Below are 13,554 nucleotides of genomic sequence, written 5' to 3'. Positions count from 1 at the left end.
TACTTGGCTACAAGTGATCACCAAAGAAGAAGAACACATACATACTCCTAAGTAGATTTCTAAACTGCAAAATTATTTGTGAAGTGGTGCCACATTATTCCTATGAAATGTGCTTTATTTTATTCCATCAAAGCTGTGTTTTCAAGAGCATGCAGGTCCCTCTGATCTCTGCTGGGAAAACCCAGAGGTTGCTTAAAAGGATTAAAGATTTTGCATCCCAGGGAAACATAAGATCATAATGGAGAAACAGGCATCCTAGGATACTAAAGCTGTAAATATCGAGAGAGGAATAAATATAATAGATTGGTTCTAGCTGTGCAACGGCATGTGTGCATTCTTTGGCAATTTCTTCAGATTACAAAGCTGAGCTCATTTTGTTTCAGAACGGATTTATAACAAGTTGCGTTTCTGAGTTGATTGTTTGTGGTTATTGCTAAAACGTATTGTTTGTTTCAAGGAAATGAAACACCCGTTAGCTGACAGGTTTTTCCCCTCCCCAGCAGCTAAAATTAAATTTGCCTGACCTGAAAGAAGAGGCAAGAATGCAAATTGCACTCTCTGTTTGAATACATCTGCATAATTGTGTTATTTCATTTTCAAAACAAAAAATAGAGCCCAATAAGAATAAAAGATCACAGAGATTTATTCCTGGCATTTCTCATTTTGTAAGTCCAATTAATGGTATTTCTATAGAGCTTTTTATGCAAGCATGATTATGGCACCCTATCATACAAACATAGTGCCATTTCCCCTATCCAGTCATGCACAGTCTTAGGTGCTGAGCATTTCTAAGCACCTTCTGGGTTTCTTTTAAGATTGTGGTGCAATAAAACTAGTCTTAGTCTTATAGTTTAAACAGGACAACCGTGACAGGAAAATATTATGACTAGAGTGGAATAATCCCGTAGACACATGGTAGCCTCAAGTCCCAAGATTCAAATATCATGTGAAAACTCACATTTTACCACACATTTTATTTTGATACGGGTGCCAACATTCACAATAAAGGGCTATTGACTATGCAGAGTTCAGTTTTGATTGTACTTCCATGTGGTTTTGAGTTGAAGGAAGTTAAAAAAAAACAACTGTTAGGTATCAGGGGCCTGACAGTAACTGCATTAGAAATTAAGACTGGGGAAGCCATCTCCATTTAGCTATATTCATGTACTGCAAGCATTAATAAAACATAAAGACACGAGAAGACCAAAGGCTGATCTAGTCCACCAGCCCATTTCCCACAATGGCCACTCAGATACTTATGGAAAGCCCAACAGCAGGATATGAGCTCTGTATTGCTTTGCAACTGCAGTTTCCCTGCAACTGGTACGCAGAGGCATATTGCCTCTAATGCTGATGGTAATATACAGCTGTCATGTAGCCCAGTTTGAAAGCAGCTTAGTTTGGTGGCCATTACTTCATCTTCTGGAAGAAAATTAATTATGAGCTGTGCAGAGAAGTACTTTGTGACTCATGGTCTATCCTACCTCATTGCATTAGCTAGATCTTGCTTAGTGTCCTTATACAGTGTCCTTAAACAAATAATTGATTTCACAAGTGCTTTCTTGTCTTTAAGCAACTATGATGGACAGATCCATACTAAGTTAGATGAACTAGATCCAACCAGTTTCAATGGGAATTACAACTTTCCCCATTGATTTCAGCTACAACAAAAATGAATGTTAGAAGTTAGAAATGAATAGTTAAAATTTTTGGATTACATTCTGAAAAGGCTCAATTCAAATATAAACTTGGGTGCTTTAACTAGTGTAACAACCAATTAGCTGTTAAGGTTGCTGAGGAAATATATGAACCAGAAGATTTAGATCACTAGTAGTTTGAATCACGATTCACACTGTTCTGATTTAATCCAATTTACCTTAAGGTAAAGGTAAAGGGACCCCTGACCATTAGGTCCAGTCGTGACTGACTCTGGGGTTGCGGCGCTCATCTTTATTGGCCAAGGGAGCCAGCGTACAGTTTCCAGGTCATGTGGCCAGCATGACTAAGCCGCTTCTGGCAAACCAGAGCAGCGCACGGAAACACCGTTTACCTTCCCGCCAGAGCGGTACCTATTTATCTACTTGCACTTTGACGTGCTTTTGAACTGCTAGGTTGGCAGGAGCAGGGACCAAGCAATGGGAGCTCACCCCGTCGCAGGGATTCGAACCGCCGACCTTCTGATCGGCAAGTCCTAGGTTCTGTGGTTTAACCCACAGCGCCACCCGCGTCCCCACTAATTCACCTTAACCCTCCCCAAACAATTCCCTTCTGGAACATAGTTCCTCTTGGCAGGCTAAACCATGTTATCCATGGATACAACATTAGAATCAACTGCGTTTAGGGCTTACTAGGCCATTTTCAAACACCCGGGTAAAGGTGAATTGAAGAATTTCTAGTGATATGTCTGAGCTGTAGGTGGGAAGTGGTTGGCTGTATAGGCCCATCAAAGGTTTGGTATGTACAACCAATATTGACTAGAACACAAGTCTGAATGGGAATGCAGTCTGTTGGCAGCAAAAGCCAGATCTTCACCTTTTGCGCCAGCCTCAGCATGCCCTATAGACTGCAGGCAGACACAAGATGGGTGGCAATTGAGCACATAAAATACTTACGAAAGACAGTGTGTTCCACCCATATACTTTTTGCAGATGCCAAATATTACAGCCCTTTAGGCATAAATTATAGATTAAAAGACTTGCAGGTGAGAGATAATATTCAAAACTGCATTTTATCATTGTGAGAATGCCTCCTTCCACGTTTAGAGAGGGTAAGCACAACGACAGACAGGAGTGCCTGGCGTGCTCTGGTCTATGGGGTCACGAAGAGTTGGACATGACTAAACGACTAAACAACAACAAAGCACAACCATGGCCCATTAGTGTTGTAAAAAATAGAGAATTGGAAAGACAACTAGTTAAGGGCAACCTAAACACTTGTTGTTCTTCTCTTACTACATATGGAGTTCAAGCAGCCTCCTGTTTTTGTTTATCATATTACTCAGAAGCATGAAAGTGAATACATAAGTTATTTGTGCTGCTTCTTTTTATGTGCTAGGCTAGATGTTTTGCTTTTAATATTTAGTTGCAAGTCACTTTGGGTTGCCTTGGGCAAGATAAAGCGACTAACTACTACTACTACTACTGTACTACTAATTTTAACTAACATAATATGTAGCTCCTAGTCATTCCACATGCTGCAAGTGGGAAGGATTGGGAGTTTTTTTGGGGGGGGAGGGTGTAAAATCATTTCTCAACATGAAGTAAAATCTGTTGAATCTTGTAGTTCTTCACTACAACTACTCAGGTTTTCTGGAAGGCCTCAAATCTCTCTCTCTCCCTCCTGACCTTTCTCTGAGTGGTTTTTGTGGAGAAATTTTGTTATGTAGCTTTGGGCTAACACTCTTAAATCAGGGAGGTGGAACCTGTGCTCCTCCAAATTTTGTTGCACTCTTAACTCCCATCAGCTCTAGCCGACATGGTCAATGGTCAGGGGTGATGGGAGTGGTAGCCCAGCAACATCTGAAGGGCCACAGGTTTCCCATTAGTGTCATTGATTGTTAGAATTTGAGATCCATATTCTATATTTGAGATCTATATTCTATATCTATATTCTATTTAGATCTCAAATCCTAACAATCACTGCGGGAGGCAGTGGAAGACAGAAGTGCCTGGCGTGCTCTGCTCCATGGGGTCACGAAGAGTCGGATATGACTAAACGACTAAACAGCAACAACCACAACAAATTCTATTTTTGGGATAAACTGGGCACTACATAAAAACCATAACCACATGCACTGCAACTATATACAGTAGTACCTTGGGATGCGAATGGGATCCGTTCCGGAGCCCCGTTCGCATCCTGAATGGAACGTAAGATGCGAAGGCGCATCTGTGCGTGCACGGGTCACATTTTGCTGCTTCCGTGCATGCGCGTGACGTCATTTTGAGTGTCTGTGCATGCATGAGCGGCGAAACCCGTAAGTAATGCGCTCCGTTACTTCTGGGTTGCCATGGAGCGCAACCCGAAAGCGCTCAACCTGAAACACATTCAACCCAAGGTATGACTGTATACTATAATCACATGCTCACACATTATCTGCTGCCCCTCCCATGAATATGATTTTTTAAAAATAAAAACTTTACTTTTGTTTCCCTGACCCCCCAAGCCTAATTTTGTGTGTGTGTTTAATTATTCTGGAAAGTTCAGCTACGGAGGAAGAATTCATCCTTCCCATCTTTAATCTTCAAGAATATGGGGGGGGGGGCGCAGGCAGGGAAGCTTTCAACTGGAGCCAATGGAAGGCTTTTTCAAGCTGCACTGCAGCAGCAGAGAGACATTTTAAGGGGATATAGCTGAAAAGGGAAGGGTTAACACCCAGCTGCAACCCTCTGCTGATACACCTCTGCTCCCGAACCACAATAAGCTTTGGATTATTATTTTTAAGCCTCATTATGGTGAACCCTAGAATTAGGGCCTGGTGAAATGGAATATGAAGGCAGGACTCTTCTCCATGGGATCTCACCAGGACTCTCATGGGAAATTAAGCTACAAGAAACTTTAAAAAAATTCAATTGATGTTCATGGTAAGTATGTTAAGACAAATCACATTTCACTTATTGGTTCATACAATTTAACCATGCTTACTGCACTCGGTGAAGCTACTAAAAGTAGAGTCAGTGGTGATGCCTTAAATGTGAGTTGACTAATGAACCTGATGGTGATTGATGGAGAAATTGCACAACAGTCTCACAAAGAGCTGAATTCTCCACACGTCTATTCAACACAGAAATTTAATAGGACAATTTGGCTCTTACTCAGGCAACAACATGACTTTGGGGCTTCTTAAATACAGAGACTGTGTTTAAGGAAAGTCATCCAGGACAATTTTATCTTTCTTGTAACCTCTTACTCTGCTACTACATTCAAAGTCAGAGGGTTTGGCAAGCTTTCAAAGACAGATAGCAGCTCCTCATGCCATGGCATTCTTGAGGGTTGTCCAAGTGTTAAGAGTGGATTTTCATGGGGCTGCAAAGGAAAGGGAGACATTTGGGGTAAGAAAGCCCATTCAATGAACTGGGCTCCACTCAGTTTATGGAACTGAAGAGTTTCCATAGGCTAGAGTTTCCAGGCAGTGTCCCATCAAGGCAATTTTTAGATCCAGGCTGGCAATCTTGCTCAATCTTGAGACTTATGTAGATAATTAATACACTCTATATTGGATATATTATGATCAATAAACTAGAAGGTATTGAGGCTAAATATTATACTTGCTGTGTATTGAAGGAACATATTAAGAAGTCAATACATAATTTTAAAAGGGAGATAAATGCTCATTTTAATAAACACATTACTTCATAGCAAGAATCAGCAAGTGGTTTGTTGATAGCACCAGGATTTTGCATCAATGGTGTTGGGGTGTAGGAAGTTTCAGACAGCCTAAACATAACATGCTTATAATAATAATTTATTATTTATACCCTGCCCATCTGGCTGGGTTTCCCCAGACACTCTGGGCAGCTCCCAAATGAATATTAAAAACACAATACAGCATTAAACATTAAAAACTTCCCTAAACTTAAATGTGTCATCTTTCATGGAAACTTATTACAAGTGGAAAGAGTTAACTGTATTTTGAAAGACATTTGAAAGAAATATGAAAACAAATCTCAAATGTAATTGTGCAAAATTGCTGATAATTTTCAGTCTATGAATCCTCTTGTAGATGTTGAAATTTGACTCCCACAGAAATTATTGGGAACATCACACAGGACCCAGTGGGAACAAACTTTGTTTGCATAGACTTCAGTGTTCCTATTTAGGTAAATATGCTAGTATCTCACCATCAGTTGGCATATTTTATCAAGCTACTTGGGTTGCAGTTCATTCAGCACAGTTGCATCCAAAGGAGTAGAAATCAATGAAGAAACCAAATGTCTAAAGTAAAGCAGTATGGCTGTTTTTGTATCTAAATGAATGCCGTTTTAAAAAAGTGGTTTATTAAACTATTTTATCAGAAAGAGGTCTTATTGAAACAAAATATAAACAAATGATACAGCTTCCTCTTGCCCACTTTTCTGTGATTGCCTCTTCCCACTGCAACCTCTCATGCCAGGCCCTTCCTGATGTATGGACAAGAGGGATGCAAGACTGGGCTGGGGTATGCTGGCCTGGGAGGGAGTGAGAAAACATATCACACAAACAGATTTCAATTCACACAATGTTTGGACACAACTCATTCTTATTTCCTGAGTGAGTGTGTGAGAAGATACAATGCTTTCATTCTATGAGCAACAAAAATAATAATTAAATGTGTTGATGATGAATAAAAAAATGAATAAATGTCCTGGAAATGAATATTCATAGTTAAAACTATGACTGCTGTGTCACGTGTCTGGCTGGTTTTTACTAATACTATGCTTTACTGTAGGTTATTTTGGTGCTGGTTCTTAGGCTTTTAGTATTATGACATTGGTATTCTTAAATGGTTTTGCTTACAACTTAGCCTCTGCACACCAATATATTTCCTTGGTCTTTCAGGCTCAATCCAGATGATTAGAGGATGATAAGTCACACAGTTTTATGGTCCTGTTTTGCTGTCTGAGCCTTAACTGTATTGCTAGAGGAATCGCCCTGTGAATTTATCTATGTCTGAACATCAGTAGCTGGCTTTGGAGAGCTTGATCCAGCATAAGGTAGCCTTAGCTCTGGTCATAAACTATAAGGTGTTTTTTTATAATTGACTTTGCATGGTATTTAAAAATGAAATGGATTAAATATATTAAAATTTTAAAGAATACTATAAAATACAACAGATTAATAATATATTAAAATATTAAAAACTATTTTAAAATAGTGTTTAAAAATTCTGCTATATGTGCTATTTACCTGCATGTGTGGGAGCGGGGCTGCAGAGACAGGTGTTGTGAGGCAGGGAACAGGTTGTTTGTGCCCAAAGATTGGTGACCCCACATATAACCAACGCACCACACTGTCACATCCCATAACGATAGGAGTAAGCATTACATATAGCCTCCACCAGAAGGTCAAAGCATCTATTTTCAGCACTTGCTGTACCTCCGGCCACTTTTAAAATTTGGCACATTCATAGACCTCATCAGGAAAACCATATGACAAATTTCAAGTCATTGACTCAACAGGTTGTCATTGTTACAAAATATAGAATAATATATAGAAAAATAATGAATGGGGTTTACCCCCCCCCATTGTACTTGTTTCAACTAAAGGTGCATTCCTGTACTCCTTAATCCATCAATATGAGCATGTTTTCAGGTTGCATGTGTTTACGCAATATGAGAAATGTTTAGTAGCCATGTTTCAAACCCTTGTAAGCTTTCAGTTTGGTAAAGAAGAAGCAGACAGCAACACCAACGTTGACAGTATCATCAAAATGCTTTTGATTTCCTTAAGTATTGGGAGGATAAAATCTGAGTTTCATCCAATGATACAGAATAAGCTGCAGCATTTGTCTAGTGGGTGTTTGAACACCAGCGAGGAGTAAATGATTTGATTTTGTGGGCTCAGAGGATTTGTCAGCTGCCTCAGAAGTATAATTCTAGCTCTTCATATCCCTGCTGCTTCTAATTTAGCAGGACAGGCTCATAATTGAAGCAAATTAACTATTTACACTTGCCACTTCTACCAGGGGGAAAGAGGACATATCAGCAGGAAAGACTGAGTGGGAAATTAAATCCTTCCCACTTGTGTCAGATCTGCCCTTATATAAACACATTAACAGTAATTTCATGAGGCGTCAAACATAGGAATAAATACTGAGGGATAAAATAATGAGGTGTTGCTATTGAGCTGAACTGTTGCAGCTAATATTACTGAGAACAAATTATGCAGCCTGTAAGAAAGCATATGTTACAGCACTCCAACAGTTCCCTGGCATGTCTTATCTGATCATTAAGCAGTGGGTCCCTAGGAACATAGACTGGTCTTCCTCCTACAAGGTCCAAGTACAAGGTTTAAATAAACATACACGTGCAAATGCACATATATTGGGACCAGGCCATTCCTGCTTTGACTCAACTGACAACAGTGGCATTACAAATAAGAGGTGAACTTTGCGCAGCACACTTTGGAGTGGCCATGCCGTTCCATTTTTAGCATAATGGCATGTTTTACTGAGCTTTTTTGGCTGAAGCCATGAAGTCAGTTATATTAATGTAAACAAGAACATTTTGTTTGTAATTTGTTCATTCTATTATAGCTTCACTGGGTCTCCAATTAGGAATTTAAGTTTCATTTTACATTTACATCTGGTTTGGATTTAAGTTGTTGGTTTTTTTCTTAGACTCCCAGAATGGGGAAGAAAAATTACCTACACTGCCTTTTAACTCAGATTTCTGTCTGAAAGCCAAGGAAAGCTCCATTTATCACAATACTTTTAACTCTTAATTGCCACGTGCATGTTTTGCATGAGCAGAGAAAAATGGCCAGTGTAAGTTTACTTACAAAAAAACCAAAGAGGAACGCCAAGTGATGTGGAGGGGGAACAGAGGGCAACATTCCTAAAACCAAACCACAAGTGGCTAAAAGATTCAGTGGCAGAGCTTAGTACCCATGTCGTAAATATTTGAAGGCACAGCTGAAAAGAAATATAGGGATAAAGTGGTGGCAAGATGACCTAAGCCAGTCTTGTCTTGCTCAGAGATGTACATGGAAGATGCTAACACCATAAGAGTTGCAAGCAATATTTCTTTCACAAATAATGCGGGAAGTTTTTATTTTATTTTATTCATTTAAAGTTTCTTTAGGCAGCTTGCCTGTCCAAACCAGTGCATAGATAAAACAAAAGATTAAAAGCCATAATGAATTTAAAACACTGCAAATCAACACTTGAGTTTAAAAAATACAGAACAGGGGAGAACATAATTGTCAGACTGTCACTTAGCTAACAAACATCCTGCCTGGAAGGGCAGTTGGAAAATATTCCTTTTCAGGGCCTTCAGAAAAGCCAGCAGCCTAGAGATTTGGTACAGGTCCAATAAGAAGGAATACCATAGTCATGGTGCCACCACAGAAATGGACCTTTCTCTTGTGGCCACCCACTTTACTGACCATGGGGATGGGCACAGCAGGAAAGTCTACAAAACAGATCATAAGACGTGGACAAGGAAATATGAGTGCAGGCAGTCAAATAAACAGCTTGCAGGAAAACAGCTTAGGTCCTTAAAGGTCAAAACCCATGGAATTGGTTCAGAAACCCACTGGTAATTAGTGCAGCTGATATAATAAAGCTGTCTAATAGTAGTCAGGCAGCTACATTCTGAACCAGCTGAAGTTTCTGAACCACCTTCAAAGGCAGCCTCCAAGTAGAGCACTTTGCAGTAGTCTAGCCTGGAACAGGACCAAAACATGGGTTGTGGTGAAAAGTAATTATTGCCATATGAAAGCCCATCCAAAGGACCTGCAGCCCCTTTGTTCAATCCTAGACTGGCCCGTTAACAAAAATACTGCTGATCAACTTTGTATATTCTATGCTTAAATGATAGAAGATTCTTCCCAGATCCTACATCCAGCAAGGATATACAAAGGCCACTCACATCTTGGTCTTGACAGACTGTCTTTTCCGAAGGAAATATATTTCTGGAAAAGTTTTTGAGGCTTCTTGAAGTTCCATGATTCTATCATTTTAATGCTGGCCTTGGGAGAAGAGGGTGGGAGATTAAGGAGGCCACAGTTTATTTTGCTCCTGAGCTTTAGTCTGAACACAGCATGTACTTTAGAAGCCTGAAGCAAGCAGCCACTCACATGATACTGAAATATAATATATTCACATATTATAGAAAAATTCCTGTATTGAAATGGACAAATAGTCCATTCAACCCAGCATGTTACTTCAAGCAATAGACATTGCTGTATACATTAGAGTATTGAAGGGGGGGGGAATCCTTCCTTAATGCACCTGGACAAGCTATCCATTGCCCCAGTGTTTGGCCCACTAGCCAATTTCGTTGTCCTTATAAGCCACATATAAATAATAATGATGGCTAAGAAGAATAACCTTTCTCGACAGATTCCTAGGGCAAAATCTTGTTTGGTTGAAGATAATGCCAAAGTGGTCACTGACTTGAATTAGGCTTGAAGGTTTAAGACTTACATGACAATAGGTAGCAACTTTCAGATGGCTGTACTATGTGTTCTTTAATGGAATACACATTGGTTTCTCTGCAATTCACAAAGAGAAAGTGCCAAAGCCAAGTGATTAACACAGCTTTCCTTTAATAATTTGCATGCTCCCATATGCTAGTCAAATAAACACAGCTGGAAAATGAGAAACCCCTGGATGTTTCCGTCAATTAATGTAACATGTCTGGCAAATACTCAAAAGAAAATAATTGTATGCAACCATTTCTGTGTAAATTCTAAACAAGGGACAAATTTGTTCATCTCAGCTGACTGGCTTCTTGTTGTGAATTCCCTATAATGGGACAGGAGAAGGGTTGTTTTTTTAAGGGGTGGAGGGGAGTGTATTCCTAGTAGTTCTTGGGCTTCCACTACCTTCTGTCTTTTCAGATTGCAAGATCTCTGTTACCTCTCCCTAGGGGAACTAAGTTGGGATATAGCCATGGCCTGAGGATGGGGCAGCATTGTATGGTGGTGGTAGTGGAGGGGAATTAATTCTTTCTGTGAATGGTAACAGGGACCTTCTCCTGTTGCATTATGAAGTTGTGAGGAACCTGTGGCCCTATGAGTGGTGCTGGATTACAGCTCCTATCATCCCTGGCTGGGATGGATCATGCTGGCTGGGGCTCATGGAAACATTTAAAATCATTTATAGCCTGCCCTTCACCATGCAGCCTCAAGTTGGGTTCCATTCAGCTTAAAACAACAAATAAGCCACACAGTACACAGCAAAACTCGACAAAAATTTTAGACTGTGTCAAAAAGCAAGCAGAACCAGCAGCAACAGTGCAGAGGGAATAGCTAAATAACAGACATGTGGTCAAGAAATGCATTTTTCTTCTGTATATGGAAGATACTGTTTCTATTTTTTTTAAAAAAAATTGTATTAGGAGTCTAGAAATTGTTGTATTCCTTATCATTTGATTTCACAGGTCTCATTTATAGTTTCCCCTCACCATTTACTCGAAGAAAGTCCCAAAGTGGTTGGAAGAGACAATCAGGAGGAATATAAAGAAGTGCTGAGAGTTCCTTTTTGCATTTGTGTTAAAATAATACCCTCCCCACACACATCTGAAATCACAGACTTTCACTTCTCTTTTCCACAGAAGGGCTGCATTACAAAGGTAGCTGCTAATTCTTTCAAGCCCAATACATGGCCTGGGCCCTTCTAGACATCTTTTTATTATACAATAATTTCACAGTTATTGCAAAGTAATCCAGATATCTTTTCTTAAAGGTTTCTTTTGTGATGAGGAAATCACAGTTTCCTACCACTTAAACAGAAACACATTGTCATTTGGGAAATGCAATTTTCTCAAACAATACGCATTCCAAATGCTGTCTGGAATGGGACTGCATGTGTATCATGGGCGCCTATTACTTCTCTTCTGCCGACAAGGGCCCAGGCACACAACATATAGATATGTTAAAAACAGAATAACACTTTGCACATCAGTGTGCTACAGCAGTCATATTCTGCTGGAGCCAGAAGAATATCAGATATTACTGGGAAGGGCTTCCTTTGATGGACGACTGGCACTGACTAAAAGGAAATACAGGCTCTCCTATAAAAGAGCAGAGTGCACGGCCAGTCATATGGAAGGAACATGCAGACACTCCTTTGGTATGATCCTGCGGGAATTTTCAAATCAGCAAAGAAGGATAGGTTAGAAGAAGCAAGTCCTGAAAAGATCAACAGATCAGAATCAACTTCTAAGGTGGAATGTGCCTGGGATGAGCACCAAAATTGCAGCTGTTTGGTCATAATTGTGCCAAAACTCTCCTAATATAACAGCAGTTGAATCTAGGCCCAGAGCTCATGTAATCACAACAACACTGTCAAGTTATAGGCAAGGATGCTAATGCAGCTGATCCAGTTTTCCTCTAGCAAGTTTTCCTTTTGTGACTCATATTCTGATGTGGCACACTGATTCTCTTTGGAATCAAAGAAACACAGTAGCCAATAGACCCATTTCTAATGGAAAGTTAAATCAACTTAATATATGTATATGTGTATTGCTGTACCTGCTTTTGTTCTTCTCCCAAGCCATCCCACATGGAAGCGACAATTTTAGAAACTTCGCCAAAGGTAGCATTTGGGTTTTGGCCTTTGATGGCAGCTTGAGTATCTCGAAAAAATAATGCATAGGCAGAAACAGGTTTCTGTGGCTCATTAGGGTCCTTCTTCTTCTTCTTTTTGGGAGTTTTGGGCTTCTTTCCCATATCGGAGGCAGGTCTTTTTTCTCCCCCATTGATCTGCAAAGAAAGCAAAGACTATATTACAATACAAACTATCACGATCATAGAGCAAACTAAATCCCCATTTCTCAACCAATATGCATCTGGGGTTCTGCTGGAAATTGTATTTTAATTAGAGTGCTTTTCATAATCCAAATTGTTGGCATCTTACATGATTTCATCTATAAAATGCATTTTAGGTATTTTTGGTTATGTAATCTTATTTTCATAATTTTATTATACATTTATGGTTTGCTATCATTTCATTGCTGCATCTAAGTTCTGGCTTAGCTTTTCATCTTTTTCATCTTTTTCAAGTCTTACTGCTAATGGCATGACATCACTGCAAAGTGTTTCATAACACATTATACACTGGCTTATAGTTCAACCACTGGGGCAATCCATGTGCAGTAAAAGTTACATTCTCTCTGATGGAGATTTCGTCCCTCCCTCTTTAGTACTGGCAGCAATTGTATGCATGCTTTTAAAAAACCCCTAAGAATCAATGTGCCTTCCTCCTGATTTAATAGGGATGGGATTGGACATGAATTGTATATGATTGCAATTTAGCTGTATCGAAAACCATGAAACTATTTTTGAAATCTTGTTTGTGTAACAGTATCTGAAGTTGGATACTTAAAAGAATCTCTATTATGTGGCTGCTGATCAACATAACTGTATGGCCAGGGGTATCATTTTTTTTATCACTTTGCCTTTCAAGGTCAAATGTCTATTGTGCTTTTCCCTAGAGGTTCAGTTGCCAGACAAGAGAACAGAAAACAGCTTTATTAAAACTTTGATACTGGTGCTGGGGTAAGATAATTCCAACAATTCATTTAGAAGCACAATGTTATTTATGTTCTAAATGCCACTCCCACTGAAGCCAAGAAAGAATCAGAGAGCAAGTATAAAGATGGTGTTGCTGACAAATAGGGAAAATCTTCCATATAATTCTTCTTCAGATCTTCAAATATCAAAGGTTTAGTGAGAAGCTTTTGAGTTTTCCAAAAATATTAAGGAAAGCAATGTGTGGGGTCGAGGGGGAGTGGGGAAGAGAGAAAAAGCAAGCAAGAAAGCAAGCAAGCAAAAAACTGGCTTAGACCATAAAGTCTGCTATGGTTGCAGTCTTAAAATAGTAGTCACTGTAGCCAATATTACACAAGC

The 13,554-nt window shown here is 39.5% G+C and overlaps 1 protein-coding gene across 3 annotated transcripts in view; it reads right to left on the bottom strand.

Moving 5' to 3' along the window:
* The window catches only part of TOX (thymocyte selection associated high mobility group box), a 194,017-nt gene that overhangs the window by 21,018 nt on the left and 159,445 nt on the right, over nt 1-13,554 (bottom strand). For all 3 annotated transcript variants that reach the window (XM_083747820.1, XM_083747821.1, XM_083747822.1), the window contains one exon: nt 12,178-12,408. In XM_083747820.1, the coding sequence (XP_083603946.1) occupies nt 12,178-12,408 (231 nt within the window). The remainder of the gene's footprint in view (nt 1-12,177; nt 12,409-13,554) is intronic.

The sequence above is a fragment of the Podarcis gaigeae genome, assembly GCF_964106915.1.
Source record: "Podarcis gaigeae genome assembly, chromosome: 7".
NCBI classification, from domain to species: domain Eukaryota; kingdom Metazoa; phylum Chordata; class Lepidosauria; order Squamata; family Lacertidae; genus Podarcis; species Podarcis gaigeae.
This window is presented reverse-complemented; position numbering and strand designations above follow the sequence as displayed.